This window comes from Leucoraja erinacea, chromosome 17, assembly GCF_028641065.1.
Source record: "Leucoraja erinacea ecotype New England chromosome 17, Leri_hhj_1, whole genome shotgun sequence".
NCBI classification, from domain to species: Eukaryota; Metazoa; Chordata; class Chondrichthyes; order Rajiformes; family Rajidae; genus Leucoraja; species Leucoraja erinaceus.
In genome coordinates, this window is record NC_073393.1 from 10,574,198 (window position 1) to 10,594,270 (window position 20,073).

Sequence of the window (20,073 nt, forward strand, 5' to 3'; positions counted from 1 at the left end):
TGTAATAATTTTCTTTAAAAGAAAAATCAAGATGACCAAAATATCAGACTTAAAATGTAATATTTTTTTATTTTTCAGGGTACATAGACTACTGGCTCAGAAACTTTAAACATTTAATATAGTAGAACTGGAGACAGAATATGTAACAGGCACATTTTCCAAAGCAACATAGCCCGTCTTCTCCAAACACAGAACACAACAGTAGTCAAACCAGACAGACTTTGTTTTGTCAATGTTTCATTTTATGCTTTATTTGCACTGCTAAGCACCACCTTTCTAAAGGATCCCAATGAACAGTCCAGAACCATTTTATTGATTAAAATACAAAGTTGTCTTTTGAACAATAAATTTACATGTCAAACATAAATGACACAAGAACACACATCTCTACCCCCAAACCTACATATTACAAATTACTGCAAATACATTCACAAAATTGTTAAATAAATCTTTAAGCCTTTCACATAGGAAATCAAGTTTAACTTTGTGCCCATGATTTGAAACAAAAATCTCAATATAAATAACGCACGTCTGAATTTTTAACCAAAAATAAATAACTATATAGGTAACCTATTTTCTGCACAGTTCAACTATTTCAATGAAACAACCTAGCTGTATATTTGAACGCCAAATCCTCCCTCCCTCCCAAATTTCGAACAATCCCGCAAAGCAAACATGTTTCAATATAATCACTTAATGATGTAATAAATATCTATGCAATCAACATATACAAAGTTTGGAAAACTAAATGTAATATTTTAAAACTATGACAAAAAATATTGTACAACTTGGATTTAAAAGCCAAGACCTACAGGTCCATAAAACAAATACTTAGTAATTTTCCATATTACAAAGTGGGGAAAAAAGCACATTACAAAAACATTCCAGCCATTTTTGCAATGTTATCTCAAATACAGTATATACACATTTTGAAAACTAAATTAGACTGCCACTTCCTACTGTTCTTAACTCTAATTAGCTGTTCATGAACCAACTTATTTCAAATTTGGAAATAAACAAGCTATTCAGATATGCAATGTACTCCTCACCATTTATTTTACTCAGTCCTATCAGTAGCCAGTTTCATAAAATAAATATTGGAACTAGAAACATCAGTTTGTAAACATTGTATTAAACCACCAAAATTCTTGTTGTAATTGCTTAAATACTAAAGTATGTTCTGTCATGAGATGATCACAAGCAAGGGTAGATGAGAGAAAAACAACAAACAGCTGGACAAAGTAGTGCTTGGACATCTGGTCTGGCCTGAAGGTGGTTGGGGGTGTAAATGCTACCTACTTTCATTAGCTTCTTCTCCCTTCCCCCACCCAGCCCCATTCCAAAAAGTTGCACTATGAATGGCTGTATATCTTCAAAGATCTATTATGCTTATCATAATTTAGTGTAAGCCTAGTGAATTTTAAAGAACTTTAAAAAAAGAAATCTAGATATCAACTCAACTAACAAAGTAATTTGGATAAATTGCAACAGCATCACCAAGGTCAGAATGTAATCAGCCTGTGAATCATGGAAAATTAGTCTCAAACTTTCATTTGTGACTTGGAGATATATTCACCTTTATGGATGCAATTTTAAAACTGGGAAGAGGGAAAATCTTCCAGTTAGCACTGGGTTTCTTTTGGAATACTGGGCTAAAACATTCGGTCAAGCAGCAATCCTAAACAAGGAAACACATAATTCACAACCTGCCACAAAATTCAGTGTTTTCTTCCCATGTTTGAATTTTAAATCCCCCGCTTCCCAATAAATTTTGATTTTATAGTAGTTACCGTAATATTAATTTTCCTTCAAGTAAATATAGGAATCACCAAACACACCAGTATTAAGTCTGAATATGTTCATTCTTTTGAATGACAAGTACAGGGTACTGCTAAATGACAGCATGTTAAAACAATTGAGTTGGAAGGAAATCAAAATTGAGTGTTTAAAATATGGCGGTTTCACATAGTGCTGACCGTACATGAGAGCAATCAACAGAAAGCACCACGGTAAGAGCGCAATACCCTTATTTCAGCTGCAAAAACTATTTTTGGTACCTTAAAACAATAATATTAGTTTGAATTGATTTTGATGGAATTATATCTCATGTATTATGACAGTATTGTTCATCATAGATTATTACGTTGCAAAGCATCACATAGATTCTGATTGGAATCGGGTTCTTCTGCTATCACAGCAATGACTTCCCATTCTCCAGATCTGCTTGATCTCTTAATAGCATCCACAACGCTTTGCATGTAAAGACCATCCTCAAACGAAGCAGCCATAGAAACCGGCTTGTCAGCCCAAGTGCGCCGATCCTCCTGATCCTTAAAAGACTTGCTCAAGGCTTGCACCATGTAAACAATTCCCTTTAGATACAAGAGGGGAATGTCACCAAATGCTTTCTCCAGCACACCAACTGCATTTACCAGCTTAGTGTCAGCAAAGAGCAGCTCCTCTTTGAAGGTAGTGTTTTTCTGGCCATATAGGTCCGTGCCTCGAGCAACCAAACGCCCTGCAGAGCCCACAACCATGACTTCGTGAATAAAGGGGCCAGGCATATTAAAATTGAGTGTAACAGTGCTACACACACCTCCATTCATTAACATTTGAAAGAAGCAGAAATCGTCACTGGTGACGTGCCGAATACCATGGATGTTGTCATTCTGCTTGACGAAGGTTTTCAGGAGGCCATGGACCTTCTCGGCTCTCTTATTGGTCAAGTGGGTCAATAGGTCCACGATGTAGGTGCCCATTGTGTGAAGGCCACCTCCACCCATCAACTCGTCACAAATCCAGTTGTACTTGCTGCTGAGTAGACTGCCCCAATAAACACGCACATCACAGATCATGACATTACCAATGTAGCCTTCTTCAATTAGCCGTTTCATTTTGATAAATGCCGGCAGGAACCGAAGGACATTGTCTACAATACTCATGAGCTTAGGATAGTAACGAGCTGCTTTCACCATTTTGAAGGCATCCGCCGAAGTAGCAGCCTTTTCACAGATTACATTCTTCCCAATACCTTTTGTACAGACAAGGAATAAAAAGGAAAATAGTTAATTTCAATCAATTATGAAGCCTGGTGATTACAAACATTACTGTTAAAGGTTTCAAAACAGCTTCAAATAATGATTGGAAAAACATTAATTTATGCATGCATTCGCAGTTAAGCTTTAAATCCTAAAAAAACATGTTTAAGGCGAATAGAAACCACACAGAAATAATTAATAAGACAGAGATACATTGTGGAACAGTTAATAAATGAATATAGAGCTCCTGGTTAGGAAAATACTTAAATTGTTAACATGATGGTGGAAATAACAGACATAGTGGATGGGGAATTGAACAATAATAGGGGAAGGATTTTAAAATGGTAAAGAGGTTTAAGGAAAACAAAGGGAGATAGCAGGGCCAGGGTCTGAAAGAACAGATATCTGCAAGACAGGGGAGGGTGCAGATGAATGGAAATGGATATTAGGTAAATTTCCAAGCGGTAATACACACTCTGAATGGAAACAGAGGTGGTAGAAGGGTTGTGTGTGTCAGCCCAGCAGGGCATGGCAAATAAACCAAGAGATTTCAGGATGAGGATGCAAGACGTAGTATTCAGTATCAATTTAAAAATAAGTCTGGGTTGCTTCAGGGAAGGAGGGAAATAAAAGTTCTCAAGATAGAAAAGATGCAGATTAAAGTTGGGCTTATTCACTTCCTCCCATCCTGTACACCCCCACCCACCCAGTCTTCCTTCCACCCTGTAAATCCCCCCCCCCCCCCCGTCTTCCTCCAACCCTGTACACCCCACCCACCCACACAGTTTTCCTGCCTCCCTCCCTATACACTACCCACCCTCACAGATGTCTTCCTTCCATCCTGTGCACCCCACCCTTCACAACATCTTGCGGAGAAAGGGCCTCAGATTGAAAGTGAGTAGCACTAATGCTGCAGTTCAGAGGATGTGCTGGCCAGAGGCTCCCATGTGTGTGTAGATGAGTGAAAGAAGAATACACAGAATATTCAAACCAGACACTGAAGAATCCATCATTCATTTATTTTCCTCTCTGGCTTCTAAATTTCAAAGAATCAGTAAATGTTGGTGAGATAGGTTTGTTCCGCCCAAGATTGTTTATCCATTTTTTGTCTATCTGAAACAACGCGATTCCATTTCATTCAGTTACCCGTTATTTTCCAGAAACCATTACAGGCTTCAAAACATATTACAAAGACGACTGGACTAACAAACAACCGTACAATATAACAGGAAATCTCAAACTTTCAACATCAAATCAGGAAGCATATTGAAAGCAAACCAGAAACACAGCCGTCTGGAGAACAATCAGATACATTTACGGGCAATCTTACAAAATAAGATTGGATTCAAGGGCTGACAAAGCAAACTTATAGAAATAAAAATCTCTCTTTTTTTCCTCATTGAGAGCAACTTTGCCAAGATCAGTAACTTGATGCCAATTTAACATTTTAAAGCACCCCAGCAACCTTCTAAGCAACATAATTCTTCCACATCATACTTTCATCAAATCCAAATCAATGTTGTTTGTAACTATCAAAAACTACAGAATCATAAGAACGAATTGCAAATTTGCTGGCAAGACCTTATTGAGGGAAAGATCACTAAGACACAAGCTTCCTCACCAATAAATATGTTTTCTTTCCCTTATTTTTTATTCCTAATGGAGCTCACCGATTCTCTAAATTAGTAACACTTGCCATGTATCTAAAAAAGATTAGAGATATAGCATGGAGATAGACCATTTGGCCTACGGAGTCCACGCCGACCATCGATCAGCCATTCACGCTAGTTTTGTTATCCCACTTTCTCATCCACTCCCTAGGGACAATTTTACAGAGCCAATTAATCTACAAACCTGCACATCTTTGGGATGTGGGAGGAAACTGGAGGACCTGGGGGGAAATATACACAGGGAGAACGTGCAAACTCGAGGTCAGGATCAAACCAGAGTCGATGGCGCTGTGAGGCAGCAGCTTCATCAGCTGTGCCAGCGTTGCCCTTGTTATTGGAAACAAAATTAAAAATAAATTTAAGTTTGGTCATAGGGTTGATTTCAGTGAACGCTCACTAATCATGGTTAAGCTATAGTTGAAATCAAAAGTTTAAATGAAGCACAAAACAGGGATCTTTGTTTCACGTGGAATTAATTCAAGCCTCCCACTGCATAGCCTAATTGTAAGTTAGCAACAAATGATATATTCCTTGTCACTTCTGATTATTAAGAATAATAATTACTATTTCTCTTCAATGAAGCTACAGGATGTTTCTACTGACAACCAAACTGGCAGCAGCAGAACACTGAAATCAGCATACCCTTTCGAAATATTTCCTGGGTTCACTCAGGTTTATTACAATACAATTGTCTGAAGTCATTCCTTTTCCAATAAATCACAGGAACCTATTTCTAACCCTTACATCAGATTTCATGTTTGGTCATCTTACCAGCCACGCCATAATATTCAGCAGGAGAAATGAGTCATAACATAAATCATACCAAAATGTGTAGGAAAGAACTGCAGATGCCGGTTTAAATCGAAGGTAGACACAAAATGCTAGAGCAACTCAGGCAGCATCTCTGGAGAGAAAGAATGGGTAACTTTTTGAGTCGATACCAAGGGTCTCAACCCAAAACGTCACCCATTCCTTCTCTCTATAAATCATACCAAACTGCATACAGGAGAATTGGGACAATATCATTTAAATCTTTATATACAGGGCAAGAAGCCAAGAGGAAACTGGAGCTAAAGGTCATTAGAAACTGGTTAGCATCTCGCTTTCCTTCAGCTTCCTAAAATATACATTTAACAATAGCTGAAGTGTATTTCAGTTTGGAAGTCTGTATATTTGGCACATTAATAATATTCACCATTTTCAGGCCATTAGTCAAAAGAAATGAACAGCACAATGCAAGTAACTAAGTCTTAGAAAGAAAAATACTTCACATAACATGAAGAGCAGCAAAATACACCACCCTTGCCATAGCTAAAGGTACATTAAAACATGCGTTTTTTCCTTCTTAGCAAGCTCATGGCCACAGCAAGCTATCATGAAAAAAAATAATCTGATCATGAGTGAGCAGATTTGCTAGGTGGTGGGAGAAATCCAGACAAAACTCAGCAAACATAATGAAAGACCCTTTTTTATACAACCGATGAATGACCTGTTGAATCACTTTTTGTCAGCACTCATCAACACATTCACTGAAATTTTGCAAGCCAAATATTTGAGGAAATAATGTGCATTGTTTAACATGATAAAACCATTAAGAAGAAAAATAGATTGATCAAGTCCAAAGAAACACACTGCGCTACCGTTCAGTTTGCAATCAAGTTCTCACAGCTGAAACAATCTAGGACATTGGTCAAATTTTGTGAATACACCACCGCACTAATCTCTATTCTGTGAAATTCCATCATCCCACGGATAAGCTAAGTATCTGCATTGCCGCCCTTCTCCATTTCACAGTTTTTGCCTGTGCCTCTCAATTTATTTCCCCAGATTGTTTTCTTGTTCCCTCCAAGTTGCTATGCGCCATGAAGACCATGCAGTTTTCAATCAGGATTTGAAACTTAAATAAGGACCAAGCATGGGGCCAAGATCTGAGGACTTGAAATAGAAAGATTAAATTTGCTTCATAATGTTCTTCAAAGGCACTACTGTATAATACAAAACAACTTCCTCACTGACTCCATAGGAAGACAAGCAAAACTGAAATCTTTGAGCACTAATAAAAAGGGAAAGATTAAAGAACAATGTTATGTAAAAAAAATCATTTTTTCTGTTATTTACTGCAATGCATGGCAATAATCTACACAATGTACAACTGTGGCATTATGTGTATGAATGAACTGCAGATGCTGGTTTAAATCGAAGGTAGAAACAAATTGCTGGAGTAACTCAGCAGGACAGGCGACATCTCTGGATAGAAGGTATGGGTGACGTTTCGGGTCGAGACCCTTCTTCAGACTGATGTCAGGGGAGTGGGCGGCACAGAGATAAAATGTAGTCAGAGACAGTAAGTGGTAGGGGAACTGGGAAGGGGGAGAGGATGGAGAGAGAGGGAAAGCAAGGGCTACTTGAAGTTAGAGAAGTCAGTGTTCATACCGCTGGGGTGTAAGGTGCCCAAGCAAAATATGAAGTGCTGTTCCTCCAATTTGCACTGGGCCCCCACTCTGATAATGGAGGTGGCACAGGACAGAAAGGTCAGTGTTGGAATGGGAGGGGGAGTTAAAGTGTTGAGCACCGGGAGATCAGGTAGGTTTAGATGGACCGAGTGGAGGTGTTCAGCGAAACGATCGCCGAGCATGCGCTTGGTCTTGCTGATATACAGCAGTCCACACCTGGAACAGCGGTACAGTAGATGAGGTTGGAGGAGGTGCAAGTGAACCTCTGCCTCCACTGAAAAGTCTGCCGGGGTCCTTGGACGGAGTCAAGGGGGGAGGTATAGGGACAGGTGTTGCATCTTCTGCAGTTACAGGGGAAAGTACATGGGGGATGGGGTTGGGGGGGTTTGGGTGAGAAGGGATCAGGGAGTTGGAGGGAATGGTCTCTGCGGAAAGAGGTGGAGATGGGAAGATGTGGTTAGTAGTGGGATCCCGTTGGAGGTGGCGAAAATGCAAAAATGTCGGAGGAGTATGTGCTGTATGCGACAGCTGATAGGGTGGAAGGCGAGGACAAGGGGGACACTGTCTTTGCTACGAATGGAGGGATGGGGAGCAAGAGCGGAGCTGCGGGATATCAAAGTGACCCTATTGAGAGCCTCATTGATAATGGAAGAGGGGTACCCCCGTTCCCAAAAGAATGAGAACATCTCTGGTACACCTCAACCTGGGTACAGATGCGGCGTCGACGGAGGAATTGGGAGTAGGGGATAGAGTCTTTACAGGGAGCAGGGTAGGAAGAAATGTAGTCTAAATAGCTGTGGGAGTCAGTGAGTTTGTAGTAAATGTCAGTCGATAGCTTGTCTCCTGTGATGGTGACAGTGAGATCTAGAAATGGTAGGGAAATTTCGGAGTTTGGTCCAAGTGAATTTGAGTGGACGCTTGAAACGGTGATTGTTCGACGTACAAAGAGGCTGGCATTGCTGGGGCCTATGCGAGTGCCCATAGCTAAGCCTTGGATTTGGAGGAAATGGGAGGAGTCGAAGGAGAAGTTGTTACGGGTAAGGACCAGCTCTGCTAGGCGGAGGGTGTCAGTAGACGGTAATTGGCTGATTCTGTGGTCAAGGAAGAAACTGAGGGCTTCAAGACCTTCTGTGGTGGTGGTGGGGGGGGGGGGGGGGGGGGGGGGGGGGGGGGAGAAGAGTGGCATTATACTGTCTGTACTAAACCCAACTTTGCAACAGCAGACCAAATTTCAAAAATAGCTGAAGAACTTGTTTTATTAATACTCATGAAGTTGTTACATGTTACATGAGATTACAAATGTTACATTTGGCTTTACATCTCCACAGCTAATAAAAGGACTTGCATTGATGAATATTGAATCAGCAAAAAAATAATTAAACCAAAAGCTCACTGCAGCTTTATGGTGTTTCTGCCAAGTTTTTACCATATCCTTTGTAATAATATACTCTTACAATACTTTTTGTAACAATTTCAGCCATAACTTGCATTTGAACATAGAACAGTGCAGCACAGGAACAGACCTTCCGATCCACAATATCTGTGCCGAGCATGAAGCCAAGTTAAACCCTGTCTACACATTATCTACATCGCTCCACGTTCAGCATATCCATATGCCTATCTAAAAGCATCTTAAAACACCACTATCGTATCTGCATCCACCACTACCCCTGGTAGCACATTCTACGCACATACCATAGAAAGTAGGTGCTGGGGTAGGCCATTCGGTCCTTCGAGCCAGCTCTGGCATTCAAATATGATCATGGCTGATCATCCAGAATCAGTACCCTGTTCCTGCTTCCCCCCCCCCCCCCCATATCCCTCGATTCCTTTAGCCCTAAGAGCTATATCTAACTCTCTCTCGAATACATCTAGTGAATTGGCCTTCACTACTTTCTGTGGAAGAGAATTCCACAGATTCACAACTCTCCAGTTAAAAAAGTTTTTCCTCATCTCAGTCCTAAATGGCCTACCCCTTATTCATAAACTGCGACCCCTGGTTCTAGCCTGTCCAATCTCTTAAGAATTCTATATGTATCTATAAGATCCCCTCTCATCCTTCTAAATTCCAGTGAATAAGCCCAGTCGATCCATTCTTTCATCATATGTCATCCGGGGAATTAACCTGGTGAACCTACACTGGACTCCCTCAATAGCAATAACGTCCTTCTTCTAATTAGTAGACCAAAACGGCACACATAATACTCCAGGTGCCTGTACAACTGCAGTAGGACCTCCTTGCTCCTGTACTCAAATTCTCTCGCTATGTAGGGGTTGTAAAAAAGGATCCTAAAAGTACAAGTACATAGTTCCTTGAAAGTGGCGACACAGGTAGATAGAGTGGTAAAACCCTTAATCATTCAGGGCATTGAGTATAGAAGTTGAGATATTATGTCAAACAGGTTAATGAGGGCACACGCTGAGTACTTTTGATAGTGGCACAGTAGTAGTTGTTGCTTTACAGCGCCAGAGACCTGGGTTCAATCCTAACTACGGGTGTTGTCTGTGAGGAGTTTGTACATTCTCTCTTTGACTTTGTGGATTTTCTCCAGGTGCTCTGGATAAGATGGAACTAGTGTGCAGTTAATCAATGGTATGCGTGGGCTTGGTAGATGAAGGATCTATTTCCAACCTGTATCTCTAAACTAAACTGCTGCATTCAGTTTTGGTCATCCTGGTATAGGATGGATGACATTAAGCCGGAAATAGGGCAGAAAAGATTTACAAAGATGTTGCACAATTCAAGTTATAGTGAGAGGTCAGGCAGTTTACGACTTTATTCCCTAGCTTATAGGAGACAGAGAGGTGATTCTTTAGAGACAAACAAAACAACAAGGGACATCGATTGTGCGCATCCACCATGTCTTTTCTTTCCCCTCCCCCCCACCCCACTTCCCCAAAGTTTGGAAAATTAAGAATTTATGGGCATTGGTTTAATCAGAGGAGAGAGTCAATAGGTGCCCGAGGGACAACCTCCCCCCTCCTGGGTATATGGAACAAGCTGCTAAAGAAAGTAGCTAGTGCAGGTACAATAACAGCATATAAAAGACATTTAAACATATACATAGATATTAAAGTCTTAGCGGGAGATACACAACTAAATAGGGCCAGCTTAGATGGGGCATCTACATCACATGATCAAATTGAGTCAAAGAGCCCGTTCCTGTGCTTTATGACTCTAAGTTCTAAGAGTAATAAGTTACATTAAGTTGCTAATCAGATAAAAAATATCACAACTATCAGAACCCAAGACCCAAATGAGCAATCAACTGTCCAACTTAACCAAACAAGTTGAAGTACTGCAAAATCTAACGCCCAAGAAAGACAAGCACCGTATTAATATAGCACCGCTTACAACTTCAATGTGCTATAATATGCATTAGACCCAGTGAAGTACATTTGAAATGTTGACAAATTGAACATCTTCAACACAACTTTTTAAATGCTAGAAAAAGGAGTCAAAGCATCCAAATTTTGAAAGATTTACAAGAGTTATCCACACATTTATTACAAATTAAATTTAACAAACATAGTATTCATTGTTAAGCATCTGGGCATACATACAGGTGGTGTTATCCTGGTACACTATAATGGTGCTTTAACGTTGAAGGGAGATTGCTATTCTAGTTTCCTGCCTAGCTGTTACAACAATTTAGCAACAGATTTATCATAACAGGCTGCCATATAAACAAGTTATTTTATTTTTGCTAATGGACCAAACAGTCAAGTATTAATATTACAATATATGAATTGTACAGAAGCAACATCAGTGGATCAGTGATCAGACTACCCTGCATTCAAAGGCATTGCCTTGATAAGATCTAAACAATAAGCACCCTTTGAGGTAGATGATGGATAACCTCAGCAGAACAGGAAGTTGTTCAATAACTTGCTTATTCTAGAAATGAAAGCAACAGCATTACTCAAACAATACTAATAATGCATGTTTTCAGAAGTAGGACTACATCCAACAATTTCCTATTTACATAATGTCCACATTTTAGATTCATGTCATTAATACAAACTACTGTTTCCTTCTGGAGGTTTCATATAGCCTACAATAGACAGCAGAATCTCATCACAACAGTTAGAAAATAACTAAATGATTGCTTTATTCCTCATCTTCAACTTCAAATAGCAATTCAGTCTGTAGATCCATAATTCCTGCCAAACTGCACAATTTATATCAAGAAACTATAAATGCTGGAATTTTGGGCAAAGTACTAAGCGCTGGAGGAACTCCGTGGGTTAGGCAGCATCTGTGGAGGAAATGGACAAACGATGTTTTGTGTTGGCAATCTTCGTCAATCTGTCCATTTCATCCACAGATACTGCCTGGCCCCGGGTTCCTCCAGTGCTCTGTGTTTTGCTCAATCCATTTCAACGTTGTCTTTGTACAACATTTCTATTAATATGAATATAGCGACTTTGTCAACTTTTCTTTGGAAAAGTTTTGGAAATCGGGTTTCAAATGTTTAATGGTCAAACATTTACTCTTTCCTAAACCAGTATCATAGAATAGGATATGATGCAAAGGAGTACGTTTCTTTCAAATGTCTAAAGTTACAGGGAACCAGAGGCATGCCAAGTAGTGCAACCCAGGCCTATAAGGCAAAACATCAAGTATAATACGCATGGCTAAAACCCAGGTGTCAAGAGTTGTGGGGAGAAGGCAGGGGAATAGGTTTGGAGGGAGAGAATGATCAGCCATTATTGAATGGCAGAATAGATTTGATGGGCCGAATAGCCTAATTCTGTTCCTATCACTTATGACCTTAACCATTACAAAATATTTCCCACACATATGACAGTAACGAGTCTGGAAATATTTTTGTGTCTATTGTTCTCATGCACATAATGAAAGACCAACAATTCTACAATCTTTTTGAAGAGAAAGACTGAAGAGTGGGAACTACAACATATTTAAATAAACTGTTACATAAAATTAACATCCTTGATGATGAATCCACTTTTGGCCTTGGAACTCCTAAAAAATTATGACAAGACAATTTTCTATGAGTTCTATTAACAATGTTCAGTTGCAGCTTAACTTCAAATTAAATCTGTTATAATTGAGGGGGAATTGGCTCAGACAGTTCTCCCTAGCTTGCCCACATACATTACAACATACGATTGCCAAGAATGTTATAAAAAGTCAATTTTACGGGCATCTTTGCCAACTTTCTTCAGTTCATTGTTCAGTAGCTGAACAACTGCCAAGATCCCACTGGTCTTACAGGATTGCTGCACTCTATAAGCAATTTTTTTAAACTTTTCACCAGAATACAAAGACTGCATTACATGCATACCAAATACTAAATGCAGCATTGAGTTACAGACCAATGAGTTCTTTTGATAGAACAAAATTTACCGTGATCTTTAAGAACTAGTGCAATCCATAAAAACAAATATTTAGCTAGACTCATGCAGCAATATCACAACAGTTATCCTAAACTAATGAAATTAATACAATTTATCAAAAATAAATATTTAATTTGAGGTGAGAGTTGCCTGCAACGTGGAGCACACAAACCAGTGTCATAAAATGGCAGATGAGCTAACACAGCAGCAGAACAGGCCACAATGTCCGTGGAGAACATGATGCCAAATCTTCTCCCTGCAAATAATCACTATCTCTCCATCCTCTGCATGTTCATATACCTATCCAAATGGTATCCTAAATGCAACTATCATATCTGCCTTGACCATTACCCCCAGCAACATGTTCCAGGCATTCACCACCCTCTGTGTAAAAAATCTGCTCCTCTCACCTTAAAACTATGCCTTCTGGTATTTTTTTTTCCCATCCTCTATCAGTCTATAGACTCTATCAGTCTACTCACAACCTCTAGCAGTACAAATAAAACAATCCTTTTGTCCAACCTCTCCCTGTAGCTAATACTTTCTAATCCAGATATCAATAGACAATAGGTGCAGGAATAGGCCATTCGGCCCTTCGAGCCCACACCGCCATTTAATGTGATCATGGCTGATTATCCCCAATCAGTACCCCGTTCCTGCCTTCTCCCCATATCCCCCGACTCAGCTATCTTTGAGCCCTATCTAGCTCTCGCTTGAAAGTATCCGGAGAACCGGACTCTACCGCCCTCCAAGGCCGAGAATTCCACACTCACAACTCTGTGTGAAAAATATAATTCTTATAAATCTCCTTTGGGGCCTTTCCAATCCATCCACATCCTTCCTGTAATGAGGCAACCAGAACAGTATGCGACACTCCAAATGCAACCTAACAAAACTAAAGAAACCTTTGTGCTATAAAGTCAAGATGCATTATGCCAGACAGATTTGAACATTTAGGGCAATGAAAGGGTTTACAAAGTGATGGACAACCAACTATAAATAGGAATAGATTAAATACAAGCAGCCTGCCATATTCTGATCAGAAAAGATACAAGAATATTTAATAGGAGCTTTATAAATTTAACATTGGAATTTCATCTCACTACATTTCATTCACACAACACATACTGAAGAACTCTGCAGTAGCTATTTTTTAAGCCTTTTAAAATCTCAGAACATCACGATTTTGCTTGTACTGCTTACAGGGAAATACTGTACCTAGTGCCTTTGCAGCAATCTGGCATGTGAGAGGTGGAGGAATATTGATGCAGATCAGATCCACATCCTGGTGGAGCAAAACATCATCAGTGCGACTTGTGTAGAAGGAAATGTTCATTTCCTCTGCCAGCTGCTTGGCTTCTTCCTCCGTTCTGCCCCAGAGTGCCTCGATGGTGAAGCCTTCAGCACGCAACAGTGGGACCAAAACCCGGGCAGTGCTCCCTGTCCCAAACACGCCCACCCCCGGGAGCATTTTCTGTTCTGTCTATTCTATTGATAAACAGCTTTCATAGGAAAAGGGAAGCAGGTCAAGTCTCCTAACTCACAGCTGGCGAGATCTGTGGGTGTGCTGTAAACAGAAAAACAAACAAGACTTTATTAAGTGCAGAAATCATTTCCTAAGACAGTTAGACCTAAATTACTTCTAATCTAAACTTAATTATGTCCATTACATAGCTCATTAAACATTGATTAACTAAATCTGGTATGAAATCCTCTTTTAAAAAGAGGCCATGCACAAATTACTGGTAAGTGACTAAAGAGGACAGTGCTAATCTCTTCAGCTAGAAGTGACCCCAAGAGCTTGATAAAACAAAGCATTTACTTCCATTATGTTTTCCCTAATGAAACTCACTGATAAGGGAAGCCCCTTCCTTGTTCTGACTGGGAGGAAGCATGGAAGTGCAAGGAAAGGAGCAGAAGCAACCAAATTAGAAGACGCCATTCTTCAGATAAAAGCAAAAAAAAATGCAGGTGCTGGTGTGGAAAATCTCGTCATCAAAATAAACGCAGCAGGGAAATATAGACTGGAGGAAAGTCATGCCAGAAGTAGGTGAGTCAAGTTAGCTGTGGGTACGTCCTAGCGTATACGGAAGGGTCCTGCCCAAAATGTCACCTATCCTTGTTCTCCAAAGATGCTGTCATTGGTTACCGTGAGGGGGAAAAGTTTAAATGAAATGTGCAAGGAATTATTTCTGTAGGCAGAGAGTGGTAGATGCCGGGAACGTGCTGCCAGGGAATGTGGGAGAAGCAGAATCCGGGGAGATAGATAGGAATGTAGGATCAGTGTAAAGAGTGGGCTGAAAGATGGCAGATGGAGTTTAATGCTGATAAGTGTGAGGTGCTACATCTTGGCAGGACAAATCAAAATAGGACGTACATGGTAAATGGTAGGGAATTGAAGAATGTAGGTGAACAGAGGGATCTGGGAATAACTGTGCACAGTTCCCTGAAAGTGGAATCTCATGTAGATAGGGTGGTAAAGAAAGCTTTTGGTGTGCTGGCCTTTATAAATCAGAGCATTGAGTATAGAAGTTGGGATGTAACGTTAAAATTGTACAAGGCATTGGTGAGGCCAATTCTGGAGTATGGTGTACAATTTTGGTCGCCTAATTATAGGAAAGATGTCAACAAAATAGAGAGAGTACAGAGGAGATTTACTAGAATGTTGCCTGGGTTTCAGCAACTAAGTTACAGAGAAAGGTTGAACAAGTTAGGGCTTTATTCTTTGGAGCACAGAAGGTTAAGGGGGGACTTGATAGAGGTTTTTAAAATGATGAGAGGGATAGACAGAGTTGACGTGGAAAAGCTTTTCCCACTGAGAGTAGGGAAGATTCAAACAAGGGGACATGACTTGAGAATTAAGGGACTGAAGTTTAGGGGTAACATGAGGGGGGACTTCTTTACTCAGAGAGTGGTAGCTGAATGGAATGAGCTTCCAGTGAAGGTGGTGGAGGCAGGTTCGTTTTTATCATTTAAAAATAAATTGGATAGTTATATGGATGGGAAGGGAATGGAGGGTTATGGTCTGAGCGCAGGTATATGGGACTAGGGGGGATTATGTGTTCGGCACGGACTAGAAGGGTCGAGATGGCCTGTTTCCGTGCTGTAATTGTTATATGGTTAAATGGGCCATTGATGGTCAAAGGGCCCCTTTCCATGTTGTCCCTCTCTCTAGATCCATGGCAACGGTGCGATAGTTGGAACCAGGAAACTGTCAAAATGGCAAAAGTATTAAGTGGTCTTGGATGTCGGTAGGGATTGAACAACGGAGAAAGAATACAAGAAATAAAACAAGTTCTGAATGACAGACTAGGAACTGCAGATGCTGGTTTACAAAAAAGTGCTGGAGTAACTCAGTGGTTCAGGCAGCATCTCGAGAGGACATGGACATGTTTTGGGTCAGACCCTTCTTCAGGGATTGTGGGGTGGGGGGGTGGATGGTGGAAGAGAGCTGGGGACAGAACAAAGCCAGGCAAGGGAAAGATGTGAGAGGGGTTGATCGGCAGATAGATGGAGCCAAGGACTGGCTGTAATAGAGTTCTGCTTTCCAGGACAGTTCTGCATGCAAGTCATAGGAAGGAAGTTGCAGGATATAAGAGGTTGGGATAAAGCCTCAGAATGACGAGGGAAGTCTTCTTATGAGGTCAACGTAGAACATAGAAAATAGAAAAAATAGACCCATTCCTTCTCTCTAGAGATGCTGCCTGTCCCGCTGAGTTACTCCAGCATTTTGTGTAGGCCGTCGATTTAAACCAGAATCTGCAGTTCTTTGATAGACACAAAATGTTGGGAGTGACTCGGCGGATGAGGCAGCATCTCAGGAGAGAAGGAATTGGCGAAGTTTCGGGTCGAGACCCTTCTTCAGACTGATGTCAAGGGAGGGGGCGGGATAAAGATAGAATGTAGGCAGAGACAGTAAGACTAGTGGGAGAACTGGGAAGGGGATGGAAAGAGAAAGCAAGGGCTATCTGAAGTTCAATAAGTCAATGTTCATACCGCTGGGGTGTAAACTACCCAAGCAAAATATGAGGTGTGGTTCCTCCAATTTGCGCTGGGTCTCACTCTGACAATGGAGGAGGCCCAGGACGAAAGGTCTTTCCTATACATAGAAAAATACGACACCAAAATATTTCCTCTGGCCCACATTGACTTTGCCGAACATGTTGCCAGGATAACCTAATCTCATCTGCCAGTTTATGATCCATACCCCTCCATTCCCTGCATATCAATGTGCTTATCTAAATGCTTCTTAAATGCCACTATGCCTCTGCCTTCACCATCATCTTGGCTGGCAACCACCACTGTAAAAACTTGCCCCTTACATCTCCTTTTAACTTTGCCCTTTTCACCTGAAAACTAATTGGAGTAACGGTTCTGACTGTCTATCCCTCAATTTTATGTATTATCAGATCTGTGCTCAACTGTGACATTCTAGGGATAAAATCCCAAATCCATCCAACCTTATCGGTAATACCCTCGACTCCCACAGCGTTCTCTTAAACCTCTTCTGCACACTCATAAACTTCCATATCCTTGCTGCATGCAATACTCCAGATGCAGCCCAACCAACATCCCATTATGTTGCACCAGATTACTTGACTCATTGTTGAATCAGACAATATTAATTCATCATTTGACGACAATGCAGACACCACCATTTAAGTATTAAAGCATACCGAGGCACACCACAGGAATGCTATCAAACAAAATGTGATGCAACAAAATGTAAAGTAAAAACAAAGGACTGGAAAGATTTTCAGGAAAGATTTCAACACGTAAGCCCAGGCAGCCAATGACATGAGAAGTAATCAGCACTTTTATTTAAAACATATTTCAGATTAACAGTACAAAAAGCTGCAAGTTATCCTTGCCATCTAGAATGAACATTCAAATTCTGCGTTTGTCTTACGGTTAGGAACCTGGAACAGTCAAACTGAACATCAAGGTCAGAGGTTCACGTGGTTCAGGGGATTAGTACAGTGTGGAATTGGTACCCATTAGACTTCATCATACAGCTAATGTTCCAAGATTACTAAGAACCCAGGTTTTCCACTCATTTCTATATAATCAGTTGCATTAATATATTTAGAAATTTCCTTTCAATTTCAATAAAACATAAATCACCAAATCCCAACAATCCCAAAATTTCCTGGTACAAATATAACATTTGTCCTCTGCCAAAGACCTTTTATCTTCAGGGTAACTCACTTACAGACCTCCAACTATAAATAAAGCCAACTAATCTAGACACACCATACGGTAACATTACCAACGCCTCGTGGACGATAGACCACAGGAATTCCGTGTATCAGAAACCGTCACCAATTATTCTTTATACAATTCGTGTTTGTGCTAAGCAATTGTCTGAAGCTTAATTTATTCACCACGCTATAAAATAACCAGCTCATTGGCGAGAAAGGTACGATTTCTGAGAACACAAGCAGAAACCGATGGTCTTCCTCATCACTCGGGACTGAAGGTCCTTCTCATGAAGCCAGACCGCAGCGGTGGGGTGGAAATGTCCCTCAAGCCCACATCACCTCCCCAGTGCCACCTCCGCAGGTACGAGCATCTCTCAACGCCAGCCTGCAGCCCTCGATCCCCGCGGCGCCGATCACAGCCTCGCCGCCGGCTCCGACCAACCTGCCGTCGACCTCCACACAACAATGTACAGGTTGGGTCGGCGTTCACCGCGACGACGGACGGCGAGGCCTCGCCTACTCCCCGCCCTCCCTCCCGCCGCTCCAGCCCCAATCCGCCGCCCAACCGAGCGGTGAAGCACGGTCACTGTTACCCGCTGCCGCGGCCTCATCTCCCGGCAACGGCTCCGTCCTCAGCTTGCTGGGTCCCTGGCCGCGGAGGTGGACGGTTCAGTCAGTGGGTCCGCCGGACCGCGCTGTCGCTGCCCATGGAGATGCCCCGCCACCCGGCGCGCTCCTGCCGTCCCTCCGCTCCACACGCAGCCTCCCACCCAACGCGGCACTGCGCATGTGCGCACACTCACACCCACTGCGCGTGCGTCCCTGATCAACCAACGCCTGGAGCTGCCCCCTGCTGGCGTCATCGCTGTATTAGCATTCCTGGCCCGCCCAATCTCCCGTATTAGCATACATGACCCGCCCATTCCACCATATTAGGATACATGGCCCGCCCATGCGCCACTGTATTAGCATATCGGGCACGCCCATTCACATCTGTATTAGCCCATTAGGCCCGCCCATTCCCTCATATTAGCATATTAGTAATCCTCCATCAGTTTCGCCACCTCCAACGTGACCCCACCACTCGCCACATCTTCCCATCTCCCCCCATATCTGCCTTCCACAAAGACCGCTCCCTCCATAACTCCCTTGTCAATTCTTCCCTTCCCTCTCGTACCACCCCCTCCCCGGGCACTTTCCCTTGCAACCGCAAGAGATGCAACACTTGTCCCTTTACCTCCCCCCTCGACTCCGTTCAAGGACCCAAGCAGTCGTTCCAGGTGCGACAGAGGTTTACCTGCATCTCCTCCAACCTCATCTATTGCATCCGCTGCTCTAGATGTCAGCAGATCTATATCAGTGAGACCAAGCGGAGGCTGGGCGATCGTTTCGCCGAACACCTCCGCTCGGTCCGCAATAACCAAGCTGACCTACCGGTGGCTCAGCACTTCAACTCCCCCTCCCACTCCGTCTCCGACCTCTCTGTCCTGGGTCTCCTCCATGGCCACGGCGAGCAGCACCGGAAATTGGAGGAACAGCACCTCATATTCCGCTTGGGGAGTCTGCATCCTGGGGGCACGAACATCAAATTCTCCCAATTTTGTTAGTCCTTGCTATCTCCTCCCCTTCCTCAGCCCCCCTGCTGTCTCCTCCCATCCCCCAGCCTTCGGGCTCCTCCTCCTTTTTCCTTTCTTGTCCCCCCCCCCCCCCCCCCCCCCACCACCCCCGATCAGTCTGAAAGAAGGTTTCGGCCCGAAACGTTGCCTATTTCTTTCGCTCCATAGATGCTGCTGCACCCGCTGAGTTTCTCCAACGTTTTTGCGTACCCCCATATTACCATTCACCCCCGTATTACCATACTTAACACACCCATTCAACCCTTATTACCATACTTGCCCTGCCCGTGGTCATCACACATGACTAGTCCTTGCAATGGTCAATGATCAATGGTCAACGAAGCTGGGGGGCAGTGTTAGCTGTGAGGAGGATGCTAGGAGGCTGCAAGGTGACTTGGATAGGCTGGGTGAGTGGGCAAATGCATGGCAGATGCAGTATAATGTGGATAAATGTGAGGTTATCCACTTTGGTGGCAAAAACAGGAAAGTAGACTATTATCTGAATGGTGGCCGATTAGGAAAAGGGGAGATGCATGGAGACCTGGGTGTCATGGTACACCAGTCATTAAAAGTAGGCCATGCAGGTGCAGCAGGCAGTGAAGAAAGCGAATGGTATGTTAGCATTCATAGCAAAAGGATTTAAGTATAGGAGCAGGACGGTTCTACTGCAGTTGTACAGGGTCTTGGTGAGACCACACCTGGAGTATTGCATACAGTTTTGGTCTCCTAATCTG

At 42.2% G+C, this 20,073-nt stretch overlaps 1 protein-coding gene across 1 annotated transcript; it reads right to left on the reverse strand.

Annotated features, from left to right (window-relative positions):
- Window positions 1-49: 49 nt before the first annotated feature.
- On the reverse strand, window positions 50-18,519 carry LOC129705082 (glucose-fructose oxidoreductase domain-containing protein 2-like). The gene is made up of 3 exons (XM_055648477.1): window positions 18,317-18,519; window positions 13,741-14,089; window positions 50-3,031 (listed from the first exon to the last, which is right to left on the reverse strand). Exons 2-3 carry the CDS (start codon window positions 13,991-13,993, stop codon window positions 2,130-2,132), a joined length of 1,155 nt encoding a protein of 384 aa, XP_055504452.1. The 5' UTR covers window positions 13,994-14,089; window positions 18,317-18,519; the 3' UTR covers window positions 50-2,129.
- Between the last annotated feature and the right edge of the window lie 1,554 nt (window positions 18,520-20,073).

Excerpts from the sequence above, each read along its gene's own strand:
- LOC129705082 (XM_055648477.1), bottom strand. The coding sequence starts at position 13,993 with ATGCTCCCGGGGGTGGGCGTGTTTGGGACAGGGAGCACTGCCCGGGTT. Across the intron at positions 3,032-13,740 it reads GATTGCTGCAAAGGCACTAG|GTATTGGGAAGAATGTAATC; the intron begins GTACAGTATTTC and ends TCTGTACAAAAG.